General features: G+C 52.1%; 1 protein-coding gene across 2 annotated transcripts in view; it reads right to left on the bottom strand.

The window, feature by feature from the left end:
* Positions 1 to 1,560: 1,560 nt before the first annotated feature.
* The window catches only part of Sufu (SUFU negative regulator of hedgehog signaling), a 95,177-nt gene continuing 76,606 nt past the window's right edge, over positions 1,561 to 20,131 (bottom strand). For both annotated transcript variants that reach the window (XM_032892128.1, XM_032892129.1), the window contains exons 9-12: positions 14,894 to 15,028; positions 12,905 to 13,043; positions 4,681 to 4,749; positions 1,561 to 2,163 (exon numbers count right to left, since the gene is read on the bottom strand). In XM_032892128.1, coding sequence (XP_032748019.1) covers positions 2,074 to 2,163; positions 4,681 to 4,749; positions 12,905 to 13,043; positions 14,894 to 15,028 — 433 coding nt within the window. In that variant the 3' untranslated portion in view covers positions 1,561 to 2,073. The remainder of the gene's footprint in view (positions 2,164 to 4,680; positions 4,750 to 12,904; positions 13,044 to 14,893; positions 15,029 to 20,131) is intronic.

The raw sequence follows: 20,131 nt of genomic DNA, 5'->3' as shown, positions 1-20,131 counted from the left end.
TAATGGTGAAACTCTTTCCCTGAGATTCCTCTGGAAGAAACCAGAGCCCGAGGGAAAGGAGACCTGGTCAGACCAGGCTGAGATCAGCCACTACAGGAATGATAGGGGTCTGGACCCAGCAGGATTTTAGACATTCCTGAGGTGCCTGACAGGGCAGGGGGAGGAAAGACCTCAGGACCTATGGACATCTGGAGCCTACCTGCCATTCCCTGCTCCCCAAGTACGGAGCCACCCAAGCAGGTGGTGGCAACCACCTGTCTGCAAAGATCTCACAGAATAAGGGCAAGTTGTTGACCACAGTACTAACATACTAACATTAACTACGTGATGCTCATAGCATGCATTCTTGCCCCAAAGCCAGACAAATGGAGATAGGGGAGAATGCAGAAGGGGCCCTGAGGCAGGTCTCCGGAGAGAATTAGGGAGGGAGTACTATTACCACACTGGTGATGGCAAGGAACAGAGGCTGTGCTGATAGCATTTCTTGGCCCATAAACTTTCAGAAGACAAGAGCTTTAAAGGTAGGGTTTGAAATGTCCTTGTGGAAAAGTCCCAGGGCAGTATGGTGTCTGTTCCAGACAGGCATCTATATTGATTGGCTGGTTAGGGTCTGCAGCCAGCCACTCTCAGATGCTCCTGATGGGTCTGCCTCTAAGTGCTGGTTAAGCTTAGACCTAGGATATGCAGATGAGGCCAGCTGGAGCCTTTCCTTCAAAGGCCAATTTCTGCTTCTTTGAGACCCCAGCCAGGATTCACAAGGCCCCTGGAGGCACCCATTGTAGGTGGTGGGTGGAGGCAGACAGAGCAGGGGAGCTCCTGCAGGGCCCCTGACAGATAACATACCTTTCCTTGGGAGACATTTGAATTTAAAGAATGAACAAAGACCATCCCCATCCACCCTGATCTAGAGGCAGGCAAGAATGCTGGAAGGGGCTTGCCAGTTCCAGTTCAGAAGAGGGAGATCTCTCCTACACAGCTCCCAAATGTCCCTGGAAGGCAAGCAGATCTGCAGTCCTGGGAGTGAGAGCAGGGAACCCACAAGAGGGCCAGGCTGCAGGAAGAGACAGGGATAGAAGACAGGTACAGAATGGATGTGGGGAAGATGAAGGGCCACAGGGAGCAGTGTCAGCAAAATGAAAGGGAGAGCTGTGAAGAGGTTGATTTTCAGTTTTTCATAAGCTAGACAGCGTGGGCGCTGGGACTCAAGGGAAGGGGGGATCAAAGCGCTGGGGGCCCTGAGCAGGATGGGGGAGGCAGTGGGCTTTACCCTCTTCTTGGGAGGCCTGGCTGGGTAAGAAAGACTGGAAGACATAGCTAGGGCCACCATGTCCTTGAGTCCCTCAAGTCCCCAGAGTCTTGTAGAAGCCTACTTCACTTGGAAGGCAGTGGCACACCTTCCAGGCCACAGCAAATCTGTACCCAGGTCTACATGGAGTATGTCAGCTGTCCCCAGCCTTCTCCAGGGTCCAGAGCTGACAGGCAGCACCAAGCATCTTTTTAGGAAGAGGGTATGTGGGATGGGGGGGCAGAGCCCCCAAACCCTTGTCTAAGAGAATAAAGTTCATCTAGAAATAAGTCCTGTTTAAAAACCACTATATACATGGCTTCATGGCTTCTGAACCATCTTTGCTGAGCGATAAAAACACCATCCGGTTTCCACAACACTCTCAGGAAAGAAAAAGCAACGGTTCCGCAGGGTGGAGCAGCCTGAGAGGCTCGCTGGGGCTGATCAGGCAGCGTCCTCATGTGTGCTCTGCACACCAGGCTGCATGATGTCTTATCCCAGGAGTGCATCAGTGAAACCTGTGGCATCAGCGGGTGTGTGGGGAGGGTCTGCAGGTGCACCTTTACTCACTCACTGGCACGTAGGACAGGGGCCTGGTCACATGGGCTTGGTTGCTAGGAGTGAGGCTGCTGAGCCCGAGGTGGGCGGGGCCTGTGATGGGTGTGGTACTTTGCAGTCATCCCTCACATTTGCCCTTTTATTCATGGGTGTCTCCTTTACAAGCTGCCACACTGGAAGTCACTAGGAGCAGCTGGGCTCCTCTTGGCCCCTGCAGGGCCTAGCTCAGGCTAGTGCAGTGGACTGTCGAACACCACGTCGGGGAGGATGGACACTTTGAGCTTCTTTTCAGGCCAACTGTACTCTTTGGGAAGTTTAAACTGTGAAGAGAGCAAGCAGAGTAGTTAGCTGCCTTCTAAGACAGTGCCCAGAGAGAGGCAGAACGCTGCCCCACACCCTGTCCCTAGGCTGCTGGGAACAAGACAGGCTACTGTAGACCTCTCAAAGGCTAGACTCAGGGTGCGTGTGAGTGTGCGTGCGGCTGGTCCAGGCGCCCCTTTCCTCTGGCACTGTCAGTGCTCAGCAGGCTGCAGAAGGCAGGCTTTGGCTTCTAGTGTGGACTTTCTCCTGCTCTTTCCCTCAGTTCTGCTTTGAGCCAAAATCCTGTAAGGAATCTGTTCCCTGGGGCCCTGGGCTGGAGGATGGGGACCAGCAGGGAGCAGATATTACAGGAGAGGTCTGTCGTTGTCATGGACTCTTTCTCAGTCTAGAATCTGTCCTCCACTGCTCTGTCAAAGGGTCCACAAGGAAGGAGCAATTCAGCCCCCAAATCTGACCCTGCTGGGAGAAGTACAGGATGAAGGTGGTCTGTGTACATTCTCAGAAGGAAACTTCCTCTCTGCCCACTGTCCCTGCCACCCTGCTTCCCAGGGTTCTTTGTTCAGAGTGACCCCAGATGAGAGCCAAGGTCTTTTAAAACCAACGACAGTCTTGTAATTTTCTCTCCCTCACCTGGGGTCTTTGCTTGGGAGAGGAGGAGAAGCTGACTTCTTGTTCTTTCTGGGTTCTAGAACCTTGTATGGAGCCCAGCACACAGCTGGTGCTGGATAGGTCTCCCTGGCTTGGGTCAGTGCTGGGGCTCTAACTCCCACTGTCTCTGGGTGAGGCTGTAAGTCAGAGCCAGGCACAGGAGGAGAGCATCATGCTGCAGCCTGCCTGGAGCTAGGCTGGAGGTGGACAAACTGACACTTCCTGGCTGCTCCCTCTGCTTTCTCTCTTGGGGGACTGTAGACCCAGGACAAAGTGGAGCCTGGGGCAGGGTGGGGACGGCATCTGGACAGGAAAGAGGCAGAGAAAGTCATTTGTCGTGACCTACTTTCCTAAGCTCCCCTTGGCTCCTGGCTCTCCTGCCTGGACTGTCCTCCTCCTGCCCACTCAACACCCAAGCTCGAAGCAGCAGCTTGGCGTAATGCCATGCAGTGTGACAAGACCTCTCCGGAAGCACTCTGGGCAGCTGGCTTTGGTCTGACTGAATGGGGAGCTAGGCCTCTGAGGCCGTGACTTGTAGGGGTGACTGGCTGGCACAGAGTGGGTACTTCATAACCTCGGACTATGCAAATGCATGAATTGATCAAGCTGGATCCCTGGGGCAGGGGCAGGGAAGGCATGGCTCTATTGGGGTGACCAGCTCTGAGGAGTTTCTATCTGTCTGGGAGGTGAGGTACTTTGCTTCAAGCACATTAGGGTGATGGAAGGGACGGGGCAGTCTCTGCCACAGGCAGGGGAAGGGGGGCAGGGAAGCTTGCAATGCCTCCCACTCCCCATGGATCGCTGGGCAGGAAGGACGGCCTGCCTGTTTCCCGGGTGCTGGTTACAGGAGGCAGCAGGAAGAAAAGGGACTTTCCAAGATGAGGTAAGTCCCTGCAAATGAGGAGGCCAGGAACAAGGAAGAAAAACAAAAGGGATTATGGACTCCATTCCTGTACTCCAGAGAAGCAGCCAAGGGGAGAGACAACCCCACCTGGCTGGCCAGCTCCTCAGGCTCGAGCTAGCCAGGAAGAGGCTGAGAGAGGCAAGCTATAGCTGGAGAAGGGAGGGAGTGTGGCTCTTGGGTGGCCCAAGGCAAGAGCAGGAGTCCCCTCCTGCCCACTAGAACTCCCCAGTGGGATGTTCTCTGGCAGCAAACATGGGCTTTCTGTTCAGAACCTGCCAGGGAACAGCAGGGGCTGGGGAGAACTCTAGCCTGAAGGCCCTGGCTACTTCTTCAATGAGGTTCTCAAGAGCTGGCAATTCAGTGTGCTGGGTGTCCTCACAAGGGTGGGGGCAGGGCAGGGTGGTTCATCAAAACAAGAAAAATAGTCATTTAACATTCTCAGGGCTCCCTCCAGATCATCCCTGTACTTCACTCCACAGATGGGAGAGCGCCACAAGCACGCGCACGCCACACACACACAAAGCACGCGCACACACACACACACACACACACACATACACACACACACCCACACACGCGCGCTTCCCTCATTACAGCCCACACGCACACACACACACATACACACACACACACACACGCACACACACACACACACACACACACACACACACACACACACACACGCGCACACACACACACACACACACACACACACACACACACACACGTCACACACACACACACAGCACACACACACACACACACACCCCACACACATACACACACACGCACACACACACCACACACCCCCTCACACATACCACACATGCGCCACACACACACACACACACACGCCAAGACACACACACACACACGCGACGCACGCCACGAAAAGCGCATGTAGGTCCATGTTCTGACGCCCAGCCCAGGAGCCCTCTATCAGTGAGAAATGAAATAGGCTCACTTCCTCTGGAGAAGTTAGATCTTCTAAGTCCTCCAACATTTTCTCTACAAACTCTTCTGTCAAGAGAATCTGGGAAAGAAAGCAAAAGGCAGGTTTTTATTTAAAAAAAACAAAAAACCAAAAAACAAAAAAAACCACTCTTTTTTGCCAACTGCAAAGCAAGGGGTGTTTCTTTCAGCTGTGGAGGAGGGATGACCCACTGATTAGTTCTAGGGACAGAGGGAAGTACTTGAGGGTTTCAAAAAAGACTGCACTCTCAGCGCCTCCCACCACCACCTGCTGGGAATAGAGAGGGGCAGAGGGGTGGGGCGGAGGCAGTGGAGAACGGGATGGCATCTGGAAGGTGGGCACTGCTGGCCTCAGAAGGGAGCTGGAAGGTGGGTGGAAACCCACGTCTTTAGGCTGTTTGGCCTGTGTTTGCAGGGCAACAGAGAAGGACAGGAAAGCTGAAGGCCATGGGAGAGCTCTTGCCAAGGTCTTTCTTGGCCTGGTCAAGCTCACGTGTTCCCACCTCCTTCTCCCAACCATGTAGGGCCAAAGGAATCCACTTGACTTTGGAGTGCAAGCCCTGTCTGGGGTTTAGATGGGCCCCAGGGGTGGAGCACAAGTCCTGGATCCCATCTCTACCACTGGGGGGCAGGGAAGCAGGTAACGACAGGACAAAAAAAGACCAAAAAACCTGAACCTCAGAGAATGAGAGCCTGCCTGGCTTTTCACAGAGGTGGGTGGACTGTTCCGTTCCTGTTGCAACCACAGCATTATCTGTCAGGGCTGTCCCAGCAGGCCCCAGTCAGCAGCTATGCACTTCTAGACTTCTGAGCTACCTCTTCCATGGGTGTCTCCTACCTCCCCACTCCCCTGCTTTACTTGATGCTGTTAGCCACAAGCTTTGGTGTTCAAGCCAGCGAGCCCCACCACTTGCTGGAGTAACTGTCGTCCTTACGCCCTAAGCAAGTTTTCTCATGCTTCTCCATGACTTCTTGTCTTTGCTCCTCCAACCTCCTCCCTGCCCGTGTCCACAGGGCCTCTCCACTTCTCTGGCAGACCCTGTGCCATACATAGAGGGTGCAAACGAAAGTGAAGGGTTCCTCTCAGGGAAATCCACCCTTTCAGAAGGTGGTGAATCAAAAATCTGAGAAAATACCCTTTAATTTCCCTTGGGAGTTGTTCCACTGTAAGGGCAGAAGTTTCCATGAGATAGGAAGGGGAAAGCGACCTGCAAGATGGAGGGCACAGGAAGCCAATAGCAGACACCACGCTGACTGCTCACACCTTATCTCTTTCAGTCTCCTTCCAGATGGAGGAACTGAGGCACAAAGAGGTTATGGCACCTGCCCTGTGGGGCCAAAGCAAGGCCATATCCCAGTCCTGTCTTGGCCTGAAATGTGATGCCTTAGACCCTGAGGTAGAGGACACTGACTCATGGTGTCTCCTTCTAGGGCAGGCAAGCCTGGTTCCCACTCAACTAGCAGCTCCCTTAGAGGAACAGGACCCACCTTCTCCAAACAGGAGCAAACAGCACTGACCAGCATTGGGAAGGAGGAGGGGAGGGAGAGGGGGAGGGAGAGAAAACCGACAGTGGCCACGAAGAGTGTCCTCCCAAGACATTCATTTCTTTTCCTCCTCCGAGATCCCCACAGGGGACTGGCTGGCTCTTTCCAGTCTACCTGGCACTTTCTGGTCCTCAGCCACATCCAGTCACACCTGGCCTTGCTTCCTGGAGCCTGAGCCCTCCCTCCTCTTATTCCATGGGTCCCCTCTCCCAAGCCGAGTTTCTCCACTGGCTATCACCAGTCCGCTTGAGTATTAAACGTCACATTCATATTTTTGGCATTTCCGGGGCTTGTCGCCTTCTCTGGAGATGCTAGCACAAACACAAGCATACCTCCAGCCCAGTTATGTTACAGCGACTCCAGTCTGGGTTCATTTCTAACCCTCAAATCATCTGGAGGGAGGAGCTCTCCACCAGAATGGTAAATAGGTCTGGAACTGGCAGGCTGGGGTAGGATGGGGTGGGGGAGGGTTCCAAGAACAGTGGCCACCCAAGGAGACTCCCAAGGGTGTTTTTCAACAACAAGAAAGGTAAGGCCACCAACAGTCCAGTCCTAAGCCAGTCCCTCTGTCAAAGGTCTGGAACTGGTGAGTTATGGAGGCTTTCAGCAGAGCTGCCACCAAGGGTGACACCGTCTGTGTGTGGACTTCATTTTGTACTCAGTTGGGGGAGGGGGTGACAAGACCCCCAGACGGGGACAAATCCTAGCTGTGCCTTCATTTTCACTTTTTGAGATTTGCCGGTTTCTGCTGGAAACCACATTGTTTTAAAAGAATTAAAGGGAAAAAAATTATACACGAGATTCACATAATATTAAGGGTGACATTCTTTGCAAAGAAACACGGCAGACTGTCATAGCTCCAGGCACCTGATTTAATTTCCTTTGGGAGTTAAACCTTAGAAGCTTAGACTGAACAAACAGGCCCTGTTCTTTGTATATTTCAGAGCTGGAGCCGAGAATGTTAACAGATCTTATCAACAGGATACTGGAGATAGACAGCTATGATGGAGCAGCTCCTGGGAGCCCTCGCTGGGAACAGACTCGCCCTTGTGATGCCACTGTGGGAAAAGCCTGTGCAGGGCTAGGGCTTGGAGCTCCTGAATCGTACTGTCCGCTTAGAGTGGCCAGCCTCTGTCACAGTAACAGGAACATCGAGGATCAGAACAGTAAGTTTCTACCTTATACCCAGGAACCTGTGTTACGTTAACCTGTATCTCTCCCTTGAGTCCTGCTATGGGCTTGCAAGGGAGGGGACTCTAGTTCTCAGTGTGCAGAGGACTGGGTGCAGACAGGGAAAAGCCAGTCTTCCTGACTTCAGAACAGGAGCATGCTCTTTCCCTGTTTGGGGAAGTGCGCCAACTCTGAAGGTGCGTATACTCAGGGCTTAGCTCTTTCCGATAGGGAAGGTAATGGTAGTTTTTACCAAGCATCTGGAAGAACAGCACCCTCAACCCAGCCTGGCGTCTATCTTCTCATTTCAACGGGGCCGGAACCTGAGTATTACAAACCCAGCTGCTAACAGGAAGCAAACAGAAAAGCACGTTGGCCACCGGAGAGGGAAGCTTGCTATGTACCACCAAGCCATCTTGCTGGCCAGAGCCCAGACTTTGTTTTAAGAGTCTCTCTCTTTAGTTGTGGCTGTTCTGGAACTTCTTTTGTAAGCCAGACTGATCCCAAACTCTCAGAGATCCTCCTGCCTCTGCCTCCTAAGCACTGGGATTAAAGGTGTGCACCACATCTCATTCTGAGTCCATACATTTAACAGTTCCTCTAGTCTAGAAAGATCGCAGCAATGGCAAACCATCACTGCATTCTATTACAATTGCACGAAGGACGGGGAAAAAGCACTGAGGTTTATGCCCTTGGAGGGAGGAGACCCTTAAGGAGAGAGGCAGGGCCCCTGGACCAATCTGAGTAGCATGTTCTCTTGGGGGCCTCTGGAGAACACAGATGCTGGGCTACACACTCTCTACAACGGCCTACCCAAGGCTATGTGAGACACCCGCATCTTCACAAGGCACCCCAGGAGATCAGAGTGGAAGTGCAGGAAGAGGCCTGGAGGAGGAGGAGGAGGAGGGAGGAGGAGGAGGAGGAGGAGGAGGACTGTGCTGTGGCTGCACCTCTGCCACTGTCTGCTGGACAGAGAGTTTGGAGCCAAGGCTCAGAGCTCACTCCATGGGCTCATATCACAGGACCTGTGCGGTGCAGTCGGACAACCTGGCTCACTGGTGGTGAGAAAGGATTGTCAACAACCTTTCAATTCTCCAGGTTCTAGCAAGTTCCAGAAAGGAACCTGAAAAGTGACCTTTTGTTGGTGCCTGCCCTGGGCAGGCCCAGTTGTGCTGCAGGCAGAGGCTGGACTGCTACAGATCTGACGTTCATTCCAAGATCTGCGGTCAACGGATTTCTAAGTGGCTGACAGCGCCCATTCCTTCCTTCGGTACGGGTGACAATCCACACTTTGTCTTGGGCCTTGTTTGCTCCATGTGTTGACACGTTGTTCTGCTTCCCAGCAAGCTTGGCTTTCTTTCCCTCCCTTTCCTCTTCTCCAGGAAGGAAATGTGCTCTTTACAGAGGCAAGGCCTGCCAAGGAGCAACTCTGGCACCAGACATGGCAGTAAGGTAGAGACCAGCAAGGACTCCTGTCAGCTGTTCTGTTTCTCCACACTCTGGCTGCAGACACTCCCACGCTGGGAGGGCAGAGGCCTGTGTGTGAGCTGTGGGGGTACTCATTCATTTCCTGCTCTGGGTGGGTGGTGAGAAGTTGGCTTTGGTGGCCAGAAGCAGGCTTAGACCCCTGCACTGTGACAAAGCAGGGAATTAGTTTGTCCTAAAACTTAATAGGCACTGGACTGAACAACGAGGCCTTCACAGCCCAGGCAATATTTGCAAAGGAGACCAGGTACAGCCGTGCCCACAAGGAGAAAGGGAGGCACCAGGAAGGGAGTGCTAGGGGCCGGGCTGGGGACTCCTGGGTTGGCTTCCACACAGCGTCCAAAGGTGTGTGTGGGGACAGAAGAACACAGGCCTTGGCTGAAGGAATCTGGGGAGCCTGTTCCTGGGCTGGGATAGAGTTAGCAGAGGTTTCCCACTGGGAACAGCTGTGAGGTGTCTTCTCCTAGCCAGGACCTCCCATTGGGCTGCTAGGGAGTGGCTGGGACTAAGGGCGCCACCTGGGTGAGCTATCAGACACCACACAGCTGAGAAAGCATTGCAGGGCCTAAAAAAAATAATCTCATGTTTGGTCATATGACCTCTCTGTGACCTCTGGGACTGAAGTGTCTCCTTCAGATTGCTCTGGCTAAGAACTGATGTGGAACTGACTCAGCTCTGGGCGGGGCTCTGCTCAGAAGACAGACAACTCAGAGTCAACAGGCCAAGGGAGAAGCATGCCTCAGCCCCCAGTGAAGGGGTGCCAGGGGTAGGAAAGGGCACTGGCCTGCTCCTGGGTCTGGAGACCTTCTCATGAAGGTCTGGACTGGGTTTATACACTCTAATCTTAAGGGTAATACGAAGCAGAATGGATAAAGCCATGTCTCTACTCTGGGAAGAGTAGAGGCCTGAGGTACTTCCTGCCTCTGCAGCATCCCCCAGTGTGTGTGTTTACACCGGCCTCTTCTTTAGTACCTTGGGCCTGACGTCCCCAGGCCTGGGTCCCCCTAAGGTGGTAGAAAATGGGGGAGCATGTGGCAGTCCAGGATGAGGTATGTATGGAAGCCTGTCAGAGGCCATCTCACCAGCTCTGACAAAGGCTCCCTTAGCTTCCCCTCTCCCAGCACTGGGAGGATGGATGCCTTTGCCTCACCTTTCCCTGGGCTGGCAGCCAAGCTGAGAGTAAGCTCTTCGAGGACTGCTGAAGGCTGATGCAAGACAGTCTCCTTGGCCTTCCCACTGCAGTTGTGGCGTACAGGGACAGTTCAAGCAGCCGAAGGATAGAGGGCTGTCTCTCTGCACCCTATGCCTGTGGGCACTCAGCTGCCCCCTGCTCTTCTGCCTGCAAAGGGCCTGGGCACAGAGGCTCTGCAGTTGAGTTCTCCCTCCAAACAGGCCTAGGCCCCTTCTTGGCATTAGTGGGGTTTGATTTGTGAGTGAAACCCCAGGAGTTCAATAGACTCCTGGGGACACAGCTGGCCCTCAGAAGCAACCCAGAGGCCCATAAGTCATTTCAAGCCTACTTCCCACAAGCCCAGGAGCTGCCTGTGACCACAGAGGCAAGACCCGGAAGGAAAGTCAGGCTAGGTCAGAGGCAGAAAATGCTGACGCCTTCAGGAGGGGAGGAAGGCTGATGTGGGTGTGGCCTCACTGCTGAGAACCGGGCTGACTGGGGCAGGTCAGATGGAGAGTTTCCCAGGGCTCCTTGCAAAGAGCCTGAGAAACCCCTTGGTGATCAAGGGTGCGTGCCTGGAGGGCGGGACCTGAGCCAGCCTTCCCAGGACTCTCCTGAGGGGCGGCCCGTGGTGGACCACACTAATGAGCCCATAACAGGCCTTTGATTAAGCAGCTCCTAGCACAGCAACTTGATTGAAACATGCCGAGGCCAGCAACTCGTTCCCACTGCTCCCTGGTTCCCCAGGCAACAGCCACGGGAGGGGACCCAAGTGCTGGGATTGTTGAAGGCCCCAACTCATTGAGGTGCTGTCTGTGGCAGGGTGGGGAGGGGTAGGGACAGTGGTGCAGTAGTGCCAAGAGTGGGAACACTAGCAGCCAGGGGATTAGGAACTTGAGAATTGGGCGGGGTGCAGGCAGCTTCCTTCCAGAAAACTGAGGGACTGCCAGACATCTGCTGAATTTTCTGGGGGCCCAGGTGCCTGAGCGGCTGAAAACTGGAGATGCAGACCATCCCAGCCCCAGGCCGGAAGACATTCTTAGGATGACAGAACAAAAGGGCAGACTCTTCTTTAATCTAGGAAGACCCCATCCCTAATTCCCTCCTCAAAATGTGCTTGAACTGCCAATGTACACACAAATGAACCACAATGGCACTTTGCTAAGACCTGCTGGCATGGCATCTCGTACTCTCTGTGGCTGGGGCCTTCTCTGGGGTCCCCATCTCCCACCTCCATACTAGTTTTGACAATGGGAAGAGTCCTGCATCCTCCGGTTGTCAGAGCAGGATGGCAGCCTAGGACAGGGCTGGGGCAGGAGTGGGGGTGGGAGACCTTCTCCGCCTTCTCCACGTGTGCTGGGCTCATTTCAAATGGTACACTTCAGAGCTTCTGCTACAGTAACTACAAGACCACACAGACGAAACCTAACTTACCAAGTGGGACTTTTAAAATGTATTTATAACTTTATGGTTCAAAGTAATTTTGTTATGAAACAATGTAATAACTACAGTGGAAAAGGCAAGATAATTTATGGAACACAATATCCCTAAAGCACTAGCTTCCATTTCTACCTCTGGGCTTAGTCTGAGAAGAGTGGCTGGTATCCTTTGTTTGTTGTTTGTTTTAATTAAGGGTTAGGACTTTGGTGGGGAGTAGGGAGGAGGTTGCTCTGAGGGAGGAAGGCTCAGCTCCAAGCAGACATTCGCAGACAAAATTATACCCATATTAAGAATAGTGCAGACCCCAGACTGGGCTACCCACAAAGTCAGTGTAATTCTTTGCCTTTTACTGTAATTCCTGCTTGCTTTCTCTTACACACCACAGACAAAGCTTAGTTACCCTTTGGATGAAGATCAGATGTGTTCCCCAGTCCCCTGATTTCATTTCATTTGCTTTTCTTTCCTTTTTTTCTTCCTTCCTTCCTTCCTTCCTTCCTTCCTTCCTTCCTTCCTTCCTCCCTTCCTTTCTTTCAAGACAGGATCTTCTAGCTGGCCTGTAACTCTTTGTGTAAAGTAGGCTGGCCTCAAATTCATACAGATCCCCTGTCTCTGTCTCCCAAGTGCTGGGATTAAAGTTGTTTATCAACATATCTAACCCTGATTCCCTTTCATGACATTTTTATTTATTTATTTTTTATTTTATTTTTTTATTTTTTTTTTTTTTCGGAGCTGGGGACTTGCGCTTCCTAGGCAAGCGCTCTACCACTGAGCCAAATCCCCAACCCCCTTTCATGACATTTTTATGAAAGGTAAGTAAATTACTTTTCCCCTACTCTAAAATATTGCCCCCCCCCGGAAAAAAAGAGTATGGCAGACCAGGCTGTGACCCCTGAGAGATCTGGGCAGTACAGGCACTGGAAGGAGGCTAAGAATCCCAAGTACTGTGCTTGATATCACCTGTGATCCTTGCTCCAAGCAGGAGAATGGAAGAACAGAACGCTCTGGACAAGCCGTCAGGTTCTGTTCAATGGTTTCCATCAGGAGCAAAGGGAGCAACTGACTGGTCTGTGCAGAGCCCTGGCCACTGGGACCTGCCTGCTCTAGTCACAGAGTTCACTTCCTATACATTCTGGTGAGGTCACTGGAGAGGGCCATCATGTCCCACCCTCCATTCTTGGTCTTGACTTCCCAGAGTATGGGGAGTTCTTTACTTCTCACGCCTGGGTTCCCAATGGCCAGGGAGTGCCCCGCTGCTGTGAGGACAGCAGCACCTATACACACAGCCTCTGTATCCAAGAGGCAGCTCCCAGCTCAGCATGGGTACCACAGGGAGCTCCTGGGAGGGAGGGCAGGCAGCAAGGGAGGGGTGAAAGGAAAAGAACAAGGAAGAAAAGCTGCTTCTCACTTGTAACCAGGGTCCGTGCGCTGCATAAGGATGTTCTTCAGTGGCAAAGGCGCCTTCCACTCCGGTGGACACAAACGTGATGGCCATGTCACCTGTGATACTCTTGTAGGTGAAGTGCCGGCCATGCAGGAGTCTGCCCCTGGGGATGGGAACATGGAGACAGTGGGGATCTGTGCCTACAACAGTCCCTAGCCAAGGCGCTGGGGCTACAGAGCAATGTTCCGAGATGGAGCGTCTGGCCGGTGCCCTCCTGATGGCCCACCTGTTCACTAACAGGGGACTTTAGTGACCAATGACAAACATGTTCATTGTAGCACAACAGTGAAAGGGCACCACTACCAGTTCACTAAAGGCATCCTGCCTTTAGCTCCTGATGCTAGGTCAGAGCTCAGAGAACCTCAGGGAAGGTGGGAACAATGAGGCCAGAGAGGGAAGTTAACCGTTTGTATGCTCAGAGTGAAGGCCGTAAGACTCCCAGTGGGATATTTAGTGCCCGGAACAATCTTCCTTTTGTTCTGGGCTCTCCTAAAACATTTAAACAGTTATCCTAGAGGCAATAAGCAAATCTTTAAAAACACAAAAACAAAAACAAAAACAAATCTGAAGCCAAGCAGGGTCACTGCCGAGAAGTCACCACTAGTCTGAAAATACACTTGGAGGACAGTAGGCAGTGGCAACCAATGGCAGGGATACCGAGCATCCAAGGAGGAAAAATTGGCTTTGCATTCTCTGCCTGCTTCAGATAAACCCTTCCCCCGGCTGGAAGTCCAAGCCTGTGCCCAAGAAGCTGCTAGGAGGAAACAGCTGAGTCTGGTGCTGGCCTTGGGAGGCCCTGCTCACCCAGACCACTTGCTACCTTTGCCCTGTTTCTCAGGGCAGTTGGCTAAGGCTGGTTAAACTCTTGACTCCTCCCCCACTTCGCCTGGCTCTTGGATTCATGGGCAGGGTTCAAACCATGAAATTACTTCTTCCTAGTCACTGTCCCCTCAAGTTTAGAGGGATTCTTGTTACTTCCTCAGTTTGCAAAGTGAAGTTGGAACTCAAAAGTGTTTGGAAGAGGGCAGCTGCAAGAGATCCAGCCTAGTGCAGTGCTTTGAACAGAGCTGAGTCCTGTCCACAGGGTAGGCGCTGACTCTCACAGCAGCAGAACAGACACAGCTGGGCTTCCTGTCGCTCAAGGAGTCTGCGGGGTTGGTCACTGGCTTTTGTAAAGGATCAAGTATTGTGCATGGGAAAGCATCAAGCAGGAGGATGCAGAGCCTAACCTGTCAGAACCCTCTCGCTCCTGACCTGTGACCCAGCTTAAGGGATGGCAGGGCCATCCTAGACTCTCTTGGTCACTGAACCTCCCAAAAGGGGCACAGCTGAAGGACACTTCCTAGATAAGTGAGAATTCTCAATATCTAGTCCCCATGGTGTCTGACTTTGAAACTTCTTAGAGAACCAGATGTTAAGAAACCTAGGTGTAGGGTGCATACCTTTAATCTAAGCATGAAGAAGCAGAAGCTCTCTCTGAGTTCAAGGCCAGCCTGGGCTACGTAGTAAGACTGTCTCAATAAACAAACCCCAGATGACCGGCGGGGTGGGGTGGGGAGTGGGGGCTGTTATGTGACTGGGGCTGTCACAGATCTAGCTTAAGAGATGCGGAACAATCTCTGAGAATGAACTCTAGGCCATCTGGCCTGGTCACTGTCTGAAGACTTCTCAACCACCTGCACTGCCCAGAGGTTTAGACAGGGCGCACTGCAAAGGCTTGTGACACAGAGTCCCCGGTTTCCCACACAGGCCCAGGGCAGAGCTGCCTGAGTGTCTGTCTTCCATCCCTAGCCCTGGACACTGCTTAGGCATCAGACGCTCACAGACAGCCTGTCTGGTAAAATGCTCGCCCAAAGCTTACATGAGTTGTACTGGGGGAAGATCGACTGTGGAGGTTCTGAGGCCTACAGGGTACTGCAGAGGGGCTGATGTGGAAGGTATTGTCCAGCTCACCTTAGGCAGAGGGGGATGAGGGCTCCCGATTCCTGGTTAAATTTCAGATGCACGCTTTCAAGCTGTCGTGTGCGGATCAGCTCGTGGGGGATAACAGCCGTGGAGATGTCACTGCCCAAGCTGTCCTTACGGCTCCTGTGAAGGAAGCACATAGGGACCAGGGGAGAAGCCAATGAGATTTTCTCCATGAATTCCTGGTCAGCACCTATGGTGGCTGTTAACTGCAGTAAGAGTCACCTTCACTGAGCACTAGCCAAGGGTGTCACACACTTCTCAATGGCTGGCTACTCCCCCTGATGCCCCACGAGGTGGGCACACTGGGATGGAGGGGCTGAGTGCCCAGGCTGCACAGCCAATGAAGAGGTGGAGTTGGCATGTGGTCTGAAGTCACTCAGGCGTTAGAGCCCACATCTTTGGCCAACAACACAGAAAAGTCCTCACAGCACGGCTGCTTATTTTGCCCATGAAATCAATGGCTGCTCTAAGGAGCCTTTCTTTCCCTGATTTGAAGCCCTAGAGGCTCTTAGCTCTCCAAGGTGTCACAGACAGCAGCTCAAGGTCAGGCTGGCTGACCCTGGCAGGGTTCTAAGTGAGCTCACTCCTGCACAAGGCCCGGCCAGGCAGCAACATAAGCAGTGACAGGAAGCAGCATGACCTTTGCTGAGAGGTGAATGTTGGGTCCTTAGGAGTCAGATGTGTGTGCCTATGTGACACTCAGCTGAGCTTCACTGGTGTGGCATGTATGTAGTGGTGTATGTTGTGTTTTATAAAAAAGAAGAACCAGGAAAATGTTTGGTAGAGGCATGGTATGCTGAGGTGGAAGGGGGTGCCTCTGCCGGCCCATGCTGAGGCATCCCTTCCCCGAGGTACCAGTCACACAAGGTATAGTATAGAATAGTTTATTTAGGGCATAGGGAGGGGAGCTGAAGGAACAGTAGAGACAGAGAAAGGGAGAGAGAGAGAGAGAGAGAGAGAGAGAGAGAGAGAGAGGCAGAGAGAGAGATTGTAGAGGCCAGCCATGAGCACATAGAGAGATGGGGGCGGGGGGGGGACAGGGAAAAGAGAATAAGAGAGTAAAAGAGCAAGAGAGTGAGGAGGGGGCAAGCAGCTCCTTTTATAGTGAGTCCGGCACACCTGGCTAACTGTATAACTGGTAACTGTGGGGTGGAGCCTAGAAGAAATGTTAACAATGTGTGTGTGTGTGTGTGTGTGTGTGTGTGTGTGTGTAAGCCTTGAATTAGATCCCTTCTGACAGTGACCTTGGCCACACTAAGCTGTTGCAGTCCCTTAGGTCCCTTCCAGTTAAGACCCCCAGCAATAGCTCAACCCACAGCTAGGGTACTGGGGCTCCTGTCATTCTAAGTTTTCTGTTTCAAATTTAGTTATCTTCACTGACTTCTCATCCCCTGATTCCATTCAAAAGATGGGACTCTAGTTTGGCTTGTGAAACGCAGAAAATTCTCTAAGTGCCTAGGAAAAAACCAGGCTCAGAGCATTCGGTTTTGTTTGTTTTTAAACTATTCAAACAGCAGGCAAGAGCTACTCAGGATGTCTGAGCAGGACAGTCACCCAGGAGCAGGCCTCAATTTACGAAAGGAGGGTGAGCACAGGGGCTTCTAGTCAATGATGCACCTGACAGATAGATCCCCTCCCAGGGGAAAGCCTGGGTCAGCTGGGTCAGCACAGGCAGCAAGGCAGTGACTCAGCCCGCCCCTCACCCCAGGTGCTGGGCAGTTCAGCTCTGCTGTCTGCTCCTCCCAGGACCCACCCCCAGATGACTGCTCTGTCACCAAGGCAGCCCTTCCTGTGGTTCCCAGCGCTGCCTTGGGAACTGCCTTTCCCTTGGCAAGCACTTTCACAAGAGCAGTGAAGGAGACACGCTGGCCAAGAGGGTCACAGCATTTCAAGATCGGAAAGAAACTCAACCTGTTTAATTTACCTCTTTCCTTTGCAAAGGAAAACATATCCAAGGCCAAACAAAGAGCACGAGTGTGGCAGGCCAGCTTGTGGGAACCAAGGACTTCTGACCACCTCTGCCTACCGGCCAGCAGCCAAGAAGAACAACTCCACATTTCATCCAGGCACTATGGGTGGGTTCAGAGATGACATGTGGGGTACCCCTGGGGCCCAAACAAGAGCAGAACACAGGAAACAACAGCAACCATGTTTGTCCAGTGCTTCCTCAGAGAGTGTGTCAGGCTCTCTGTTAAAATGCAGTTTCACTCACTGGGTCCTCCCAGCAAGCAAGGAAACGTTCTAAGCCCTAAAGCGGGCACAGATAACCTTGAGGTTAAAGTTTTATTTGGGAGGCAATAGGGTTGAAACTCAGAGTTTTGTGTATGCTAGGCAGGCGCTTTACCACCGAGCCCCGCCCTGAACCCCACTGAGTGATTGAGGAGCAGAGCCAGGATGTGACTCTCATCTGATAACAGGCTCTCCTAGTCTATGCTGCTGCCAGGCTGCTCACTGGGGCCCAGACCTGGCCTGCTAGGGGTGGGACCTTCTGGAGGATTCCAGCCTCAGTGGGCCAGGCAAACATGCTGATGACTAGCTGCGGAGGTAGGGTGGGGGCTGGGAGAGAAGAATCTCACAGCACGCAGGGCTAGAGAGTCTCAAGCTAGAGGGAAAAATAAATTGTTGAAAGTCAGCTAAAGTCACCTTGGTAACTGCCACAACACACTCACCAGAAGGACAGCAAACCCGACTGCAGACAGCTCTAAAGAAGCAGCAAAGAGCTTAATCATCTGAGGAATTAATGTGACAAGTGCCCACATTTACACCTCCCACCAACCTTCAATCATTTGAGAAAACATACTTTAATCTTTTAAGAAAAAAAAATCTCAAAATGCTAGATCTGCACTCCTGGAGCCTGGGTATTTCCGGCATGCTGCTTCAATGGGAAGGCGGCTGCCTCACACTCGCCGAGCCCAGCTTTTTGCTGATTTGTTTTTTCTGGACATCGATGCAGAAGCATGAATTATTTGTGTGGGCTGGGTGAGGTATTAAATCTGCAGCCGACACAGGTTTGCAATGTTTTGCATGGTTGTCAGCTTAATCTTAGTCATAAAAAAATAAGTAGTGTGCTAGGCAGCATGGCCTAATTTTTCAGCTGGGCTTTCTCCTCGAGTTCACCATAGTGAAAGAAGGCAGAGCTAATGGGGGCATGGGGGCTGGAAAGGGGAGGGGCTTCTGGGAAGTCATGACCCACAGCCACTGGGGAGGTCTAGGGGACATGGGACCATGAGTATGCTCTAGGAGGCACATCATGGGCTCATTCCTTGGTGACCTTAGCAAATGACCTTTCTCTTTCCTTTTCTGAGACACAGATTTGCCATGTAGCCCAGGCTGGCTGTTCATTTATTTTTTAATTTTATGATATTTATCTTCTCTGTGTATGCATGTGCGCACAGATATGCCAGTGTGCAGAGATCAGATGGCAATTTACAGGGGTTACTTCTCTGGTTTCAGAACTCAGGACACGTCTTACATACCAAAGTAGACCTGCATTCAGGTTCTCCTACCACCCCTCAGTCCCTCCCTGGCATTCCCTGCCCCCAACCCTGAACTTCCCAGCCCAAAGGCTGGGCTGCCCTTCTCCTAGAGGTTCTTCTCTTTCCTATATAATCCAGACATTTTGGTCTCTCTTCTCATCTCTCTGTGAGTGTGCCCTTCCTCTTTCTCTACCCGCCTCCCCCTCCCCATGTGACTCCCCTGGCCTCAATCCTTGGGGCCAGCAAACTTTCCCAATAAACCTGCCTTTAATATAATCTGGCTTGGACTGGCTCAGTCCACCAGCGGCAGAGAAATAACCCATCACTCTCCTACCATGTGGAGCCTGGGCATCACACTCAGGCCATTAGGCTTTGTGGCAAGTGCTGTTATCTGTTGAGGCATCCCAGCACCCCACCCCTTCAACTCCCAGGCTCTCTGACTCAGTCGCTGGAGTGCTGGGATTCCATCATGTGTTTCGTAGGGCTTAACTATTTCCCTAAGCTTCAATACCCCTAGATAGAAATAAGTAACTGTAGGGTACTTGTTATAAATGGTCTACTTGCATCATACTTAAACAAGATGCATCTGATAAGGCAGCTAACAGTGCATGGGGGCCTGAAAGACTGGTGATGGTTCTGAGAGCTAATGGAAACTCATTTGCTCTTATCCTGGGCCCAGATTCAGCTGCCTCTGGCCAGGTCAGTTCCCTACTGAGCAAAGGTCTTAAAAGGTAGACCAAGGGGGTTGGGGATTTAGCTCAGTGGTTAGAGCGCTTGCCTAGGAAGCGCAAGGTCCTGGGTTCGATCCCCAGCTCCGAAAAAAAGAACCAAAAAAAAAAAAAAGGTAGACCAAGATTAAATGCTTCAGGTCCTGGTCAACCATTGGTGCACTGGGAAGACAAAATTAAAGGCAAAGAGAACCCCTCAAGGCGTTTCCTCCCCAAGGGAGAGAGTGGCCAAGTCACCTTGCAATCTGCCTCCCCTGTAAATCTCAATCCAGCAGCCTTTAAGCAGCTCCGTGCTTGCTTGAATCAATCTCTCCCCGGCAGCTTTTTGCATCCTATCAACAGCCTCTGTTTCTTGGTTACAAGGCCCCAACTTTCAACTTCATCCTTGACAAGGTTCTGAAATCCTCCATCCGGTCAAGCCACCCTCCCCTGGATTCATTTGAACTCGTCAAAGTTAGAGTGCCATGTCTTGAAGTGAGGTAGCATGTGTGGACATAAATACAGTATGTGCCCTAAGCAGGGCAGATCTCAGGGGCTCTGTGCCCACTCTTGTCTGGGGTAGTTTATTTCTATTAAAACTGTCATCAAATTGTCCCTCTTTATAACCTCCTCATCTTACTACCAACTCATACAGCTCTCTCTCTCGAGCTCCCCTCCCCTCAGCGAAATCTTACTCAGGTTTTCCCCACATGCTGCCCTCTCCTGTCCTGTCCAGTCAGTGTGTATTGTGTGGCACTGAGAGCAGACTTCCCCATTATCTGGCTGGAGCTGCGGGTAGCACGGATGATTCTCAGCCTGACTGGCTCCCATCATCTCTGCATTCCATCTGGACTTCACGTCATCCACATAAATGATCTACTTGCTATCGATATTTTTAGTCCAGTCGCTGATTGACAACAGACCTGGGCTGTGCAGACAGACCGACAACACTGCTGTTTGGGTATGCTCATCCAACCAATTATAAACAGACCCGCCTTCCCTATCGTCCTCCTGGACACTCTCTGGACATTTCCATCTTG

Source organism: Rattus rattus, chromosome 2 (assembly GCF_011064425.1).
Source record: "Rattus rattus isolate New Zealand chromosome 2, Rrattus_CSIRO_v1, whole genome shotgun sequence".
Classification (NCBI taxonomy): Eukaryota; Metazoa; Chordata; class Mammalia; order Rodentia; family Muridae; genus Rattus; species Rattus rattus.
The sequence above is the reverse complement of the archived record's forward strand: the minus strand, read 5'-3'. Positions and strand labels throughout refer to the sequence as shown.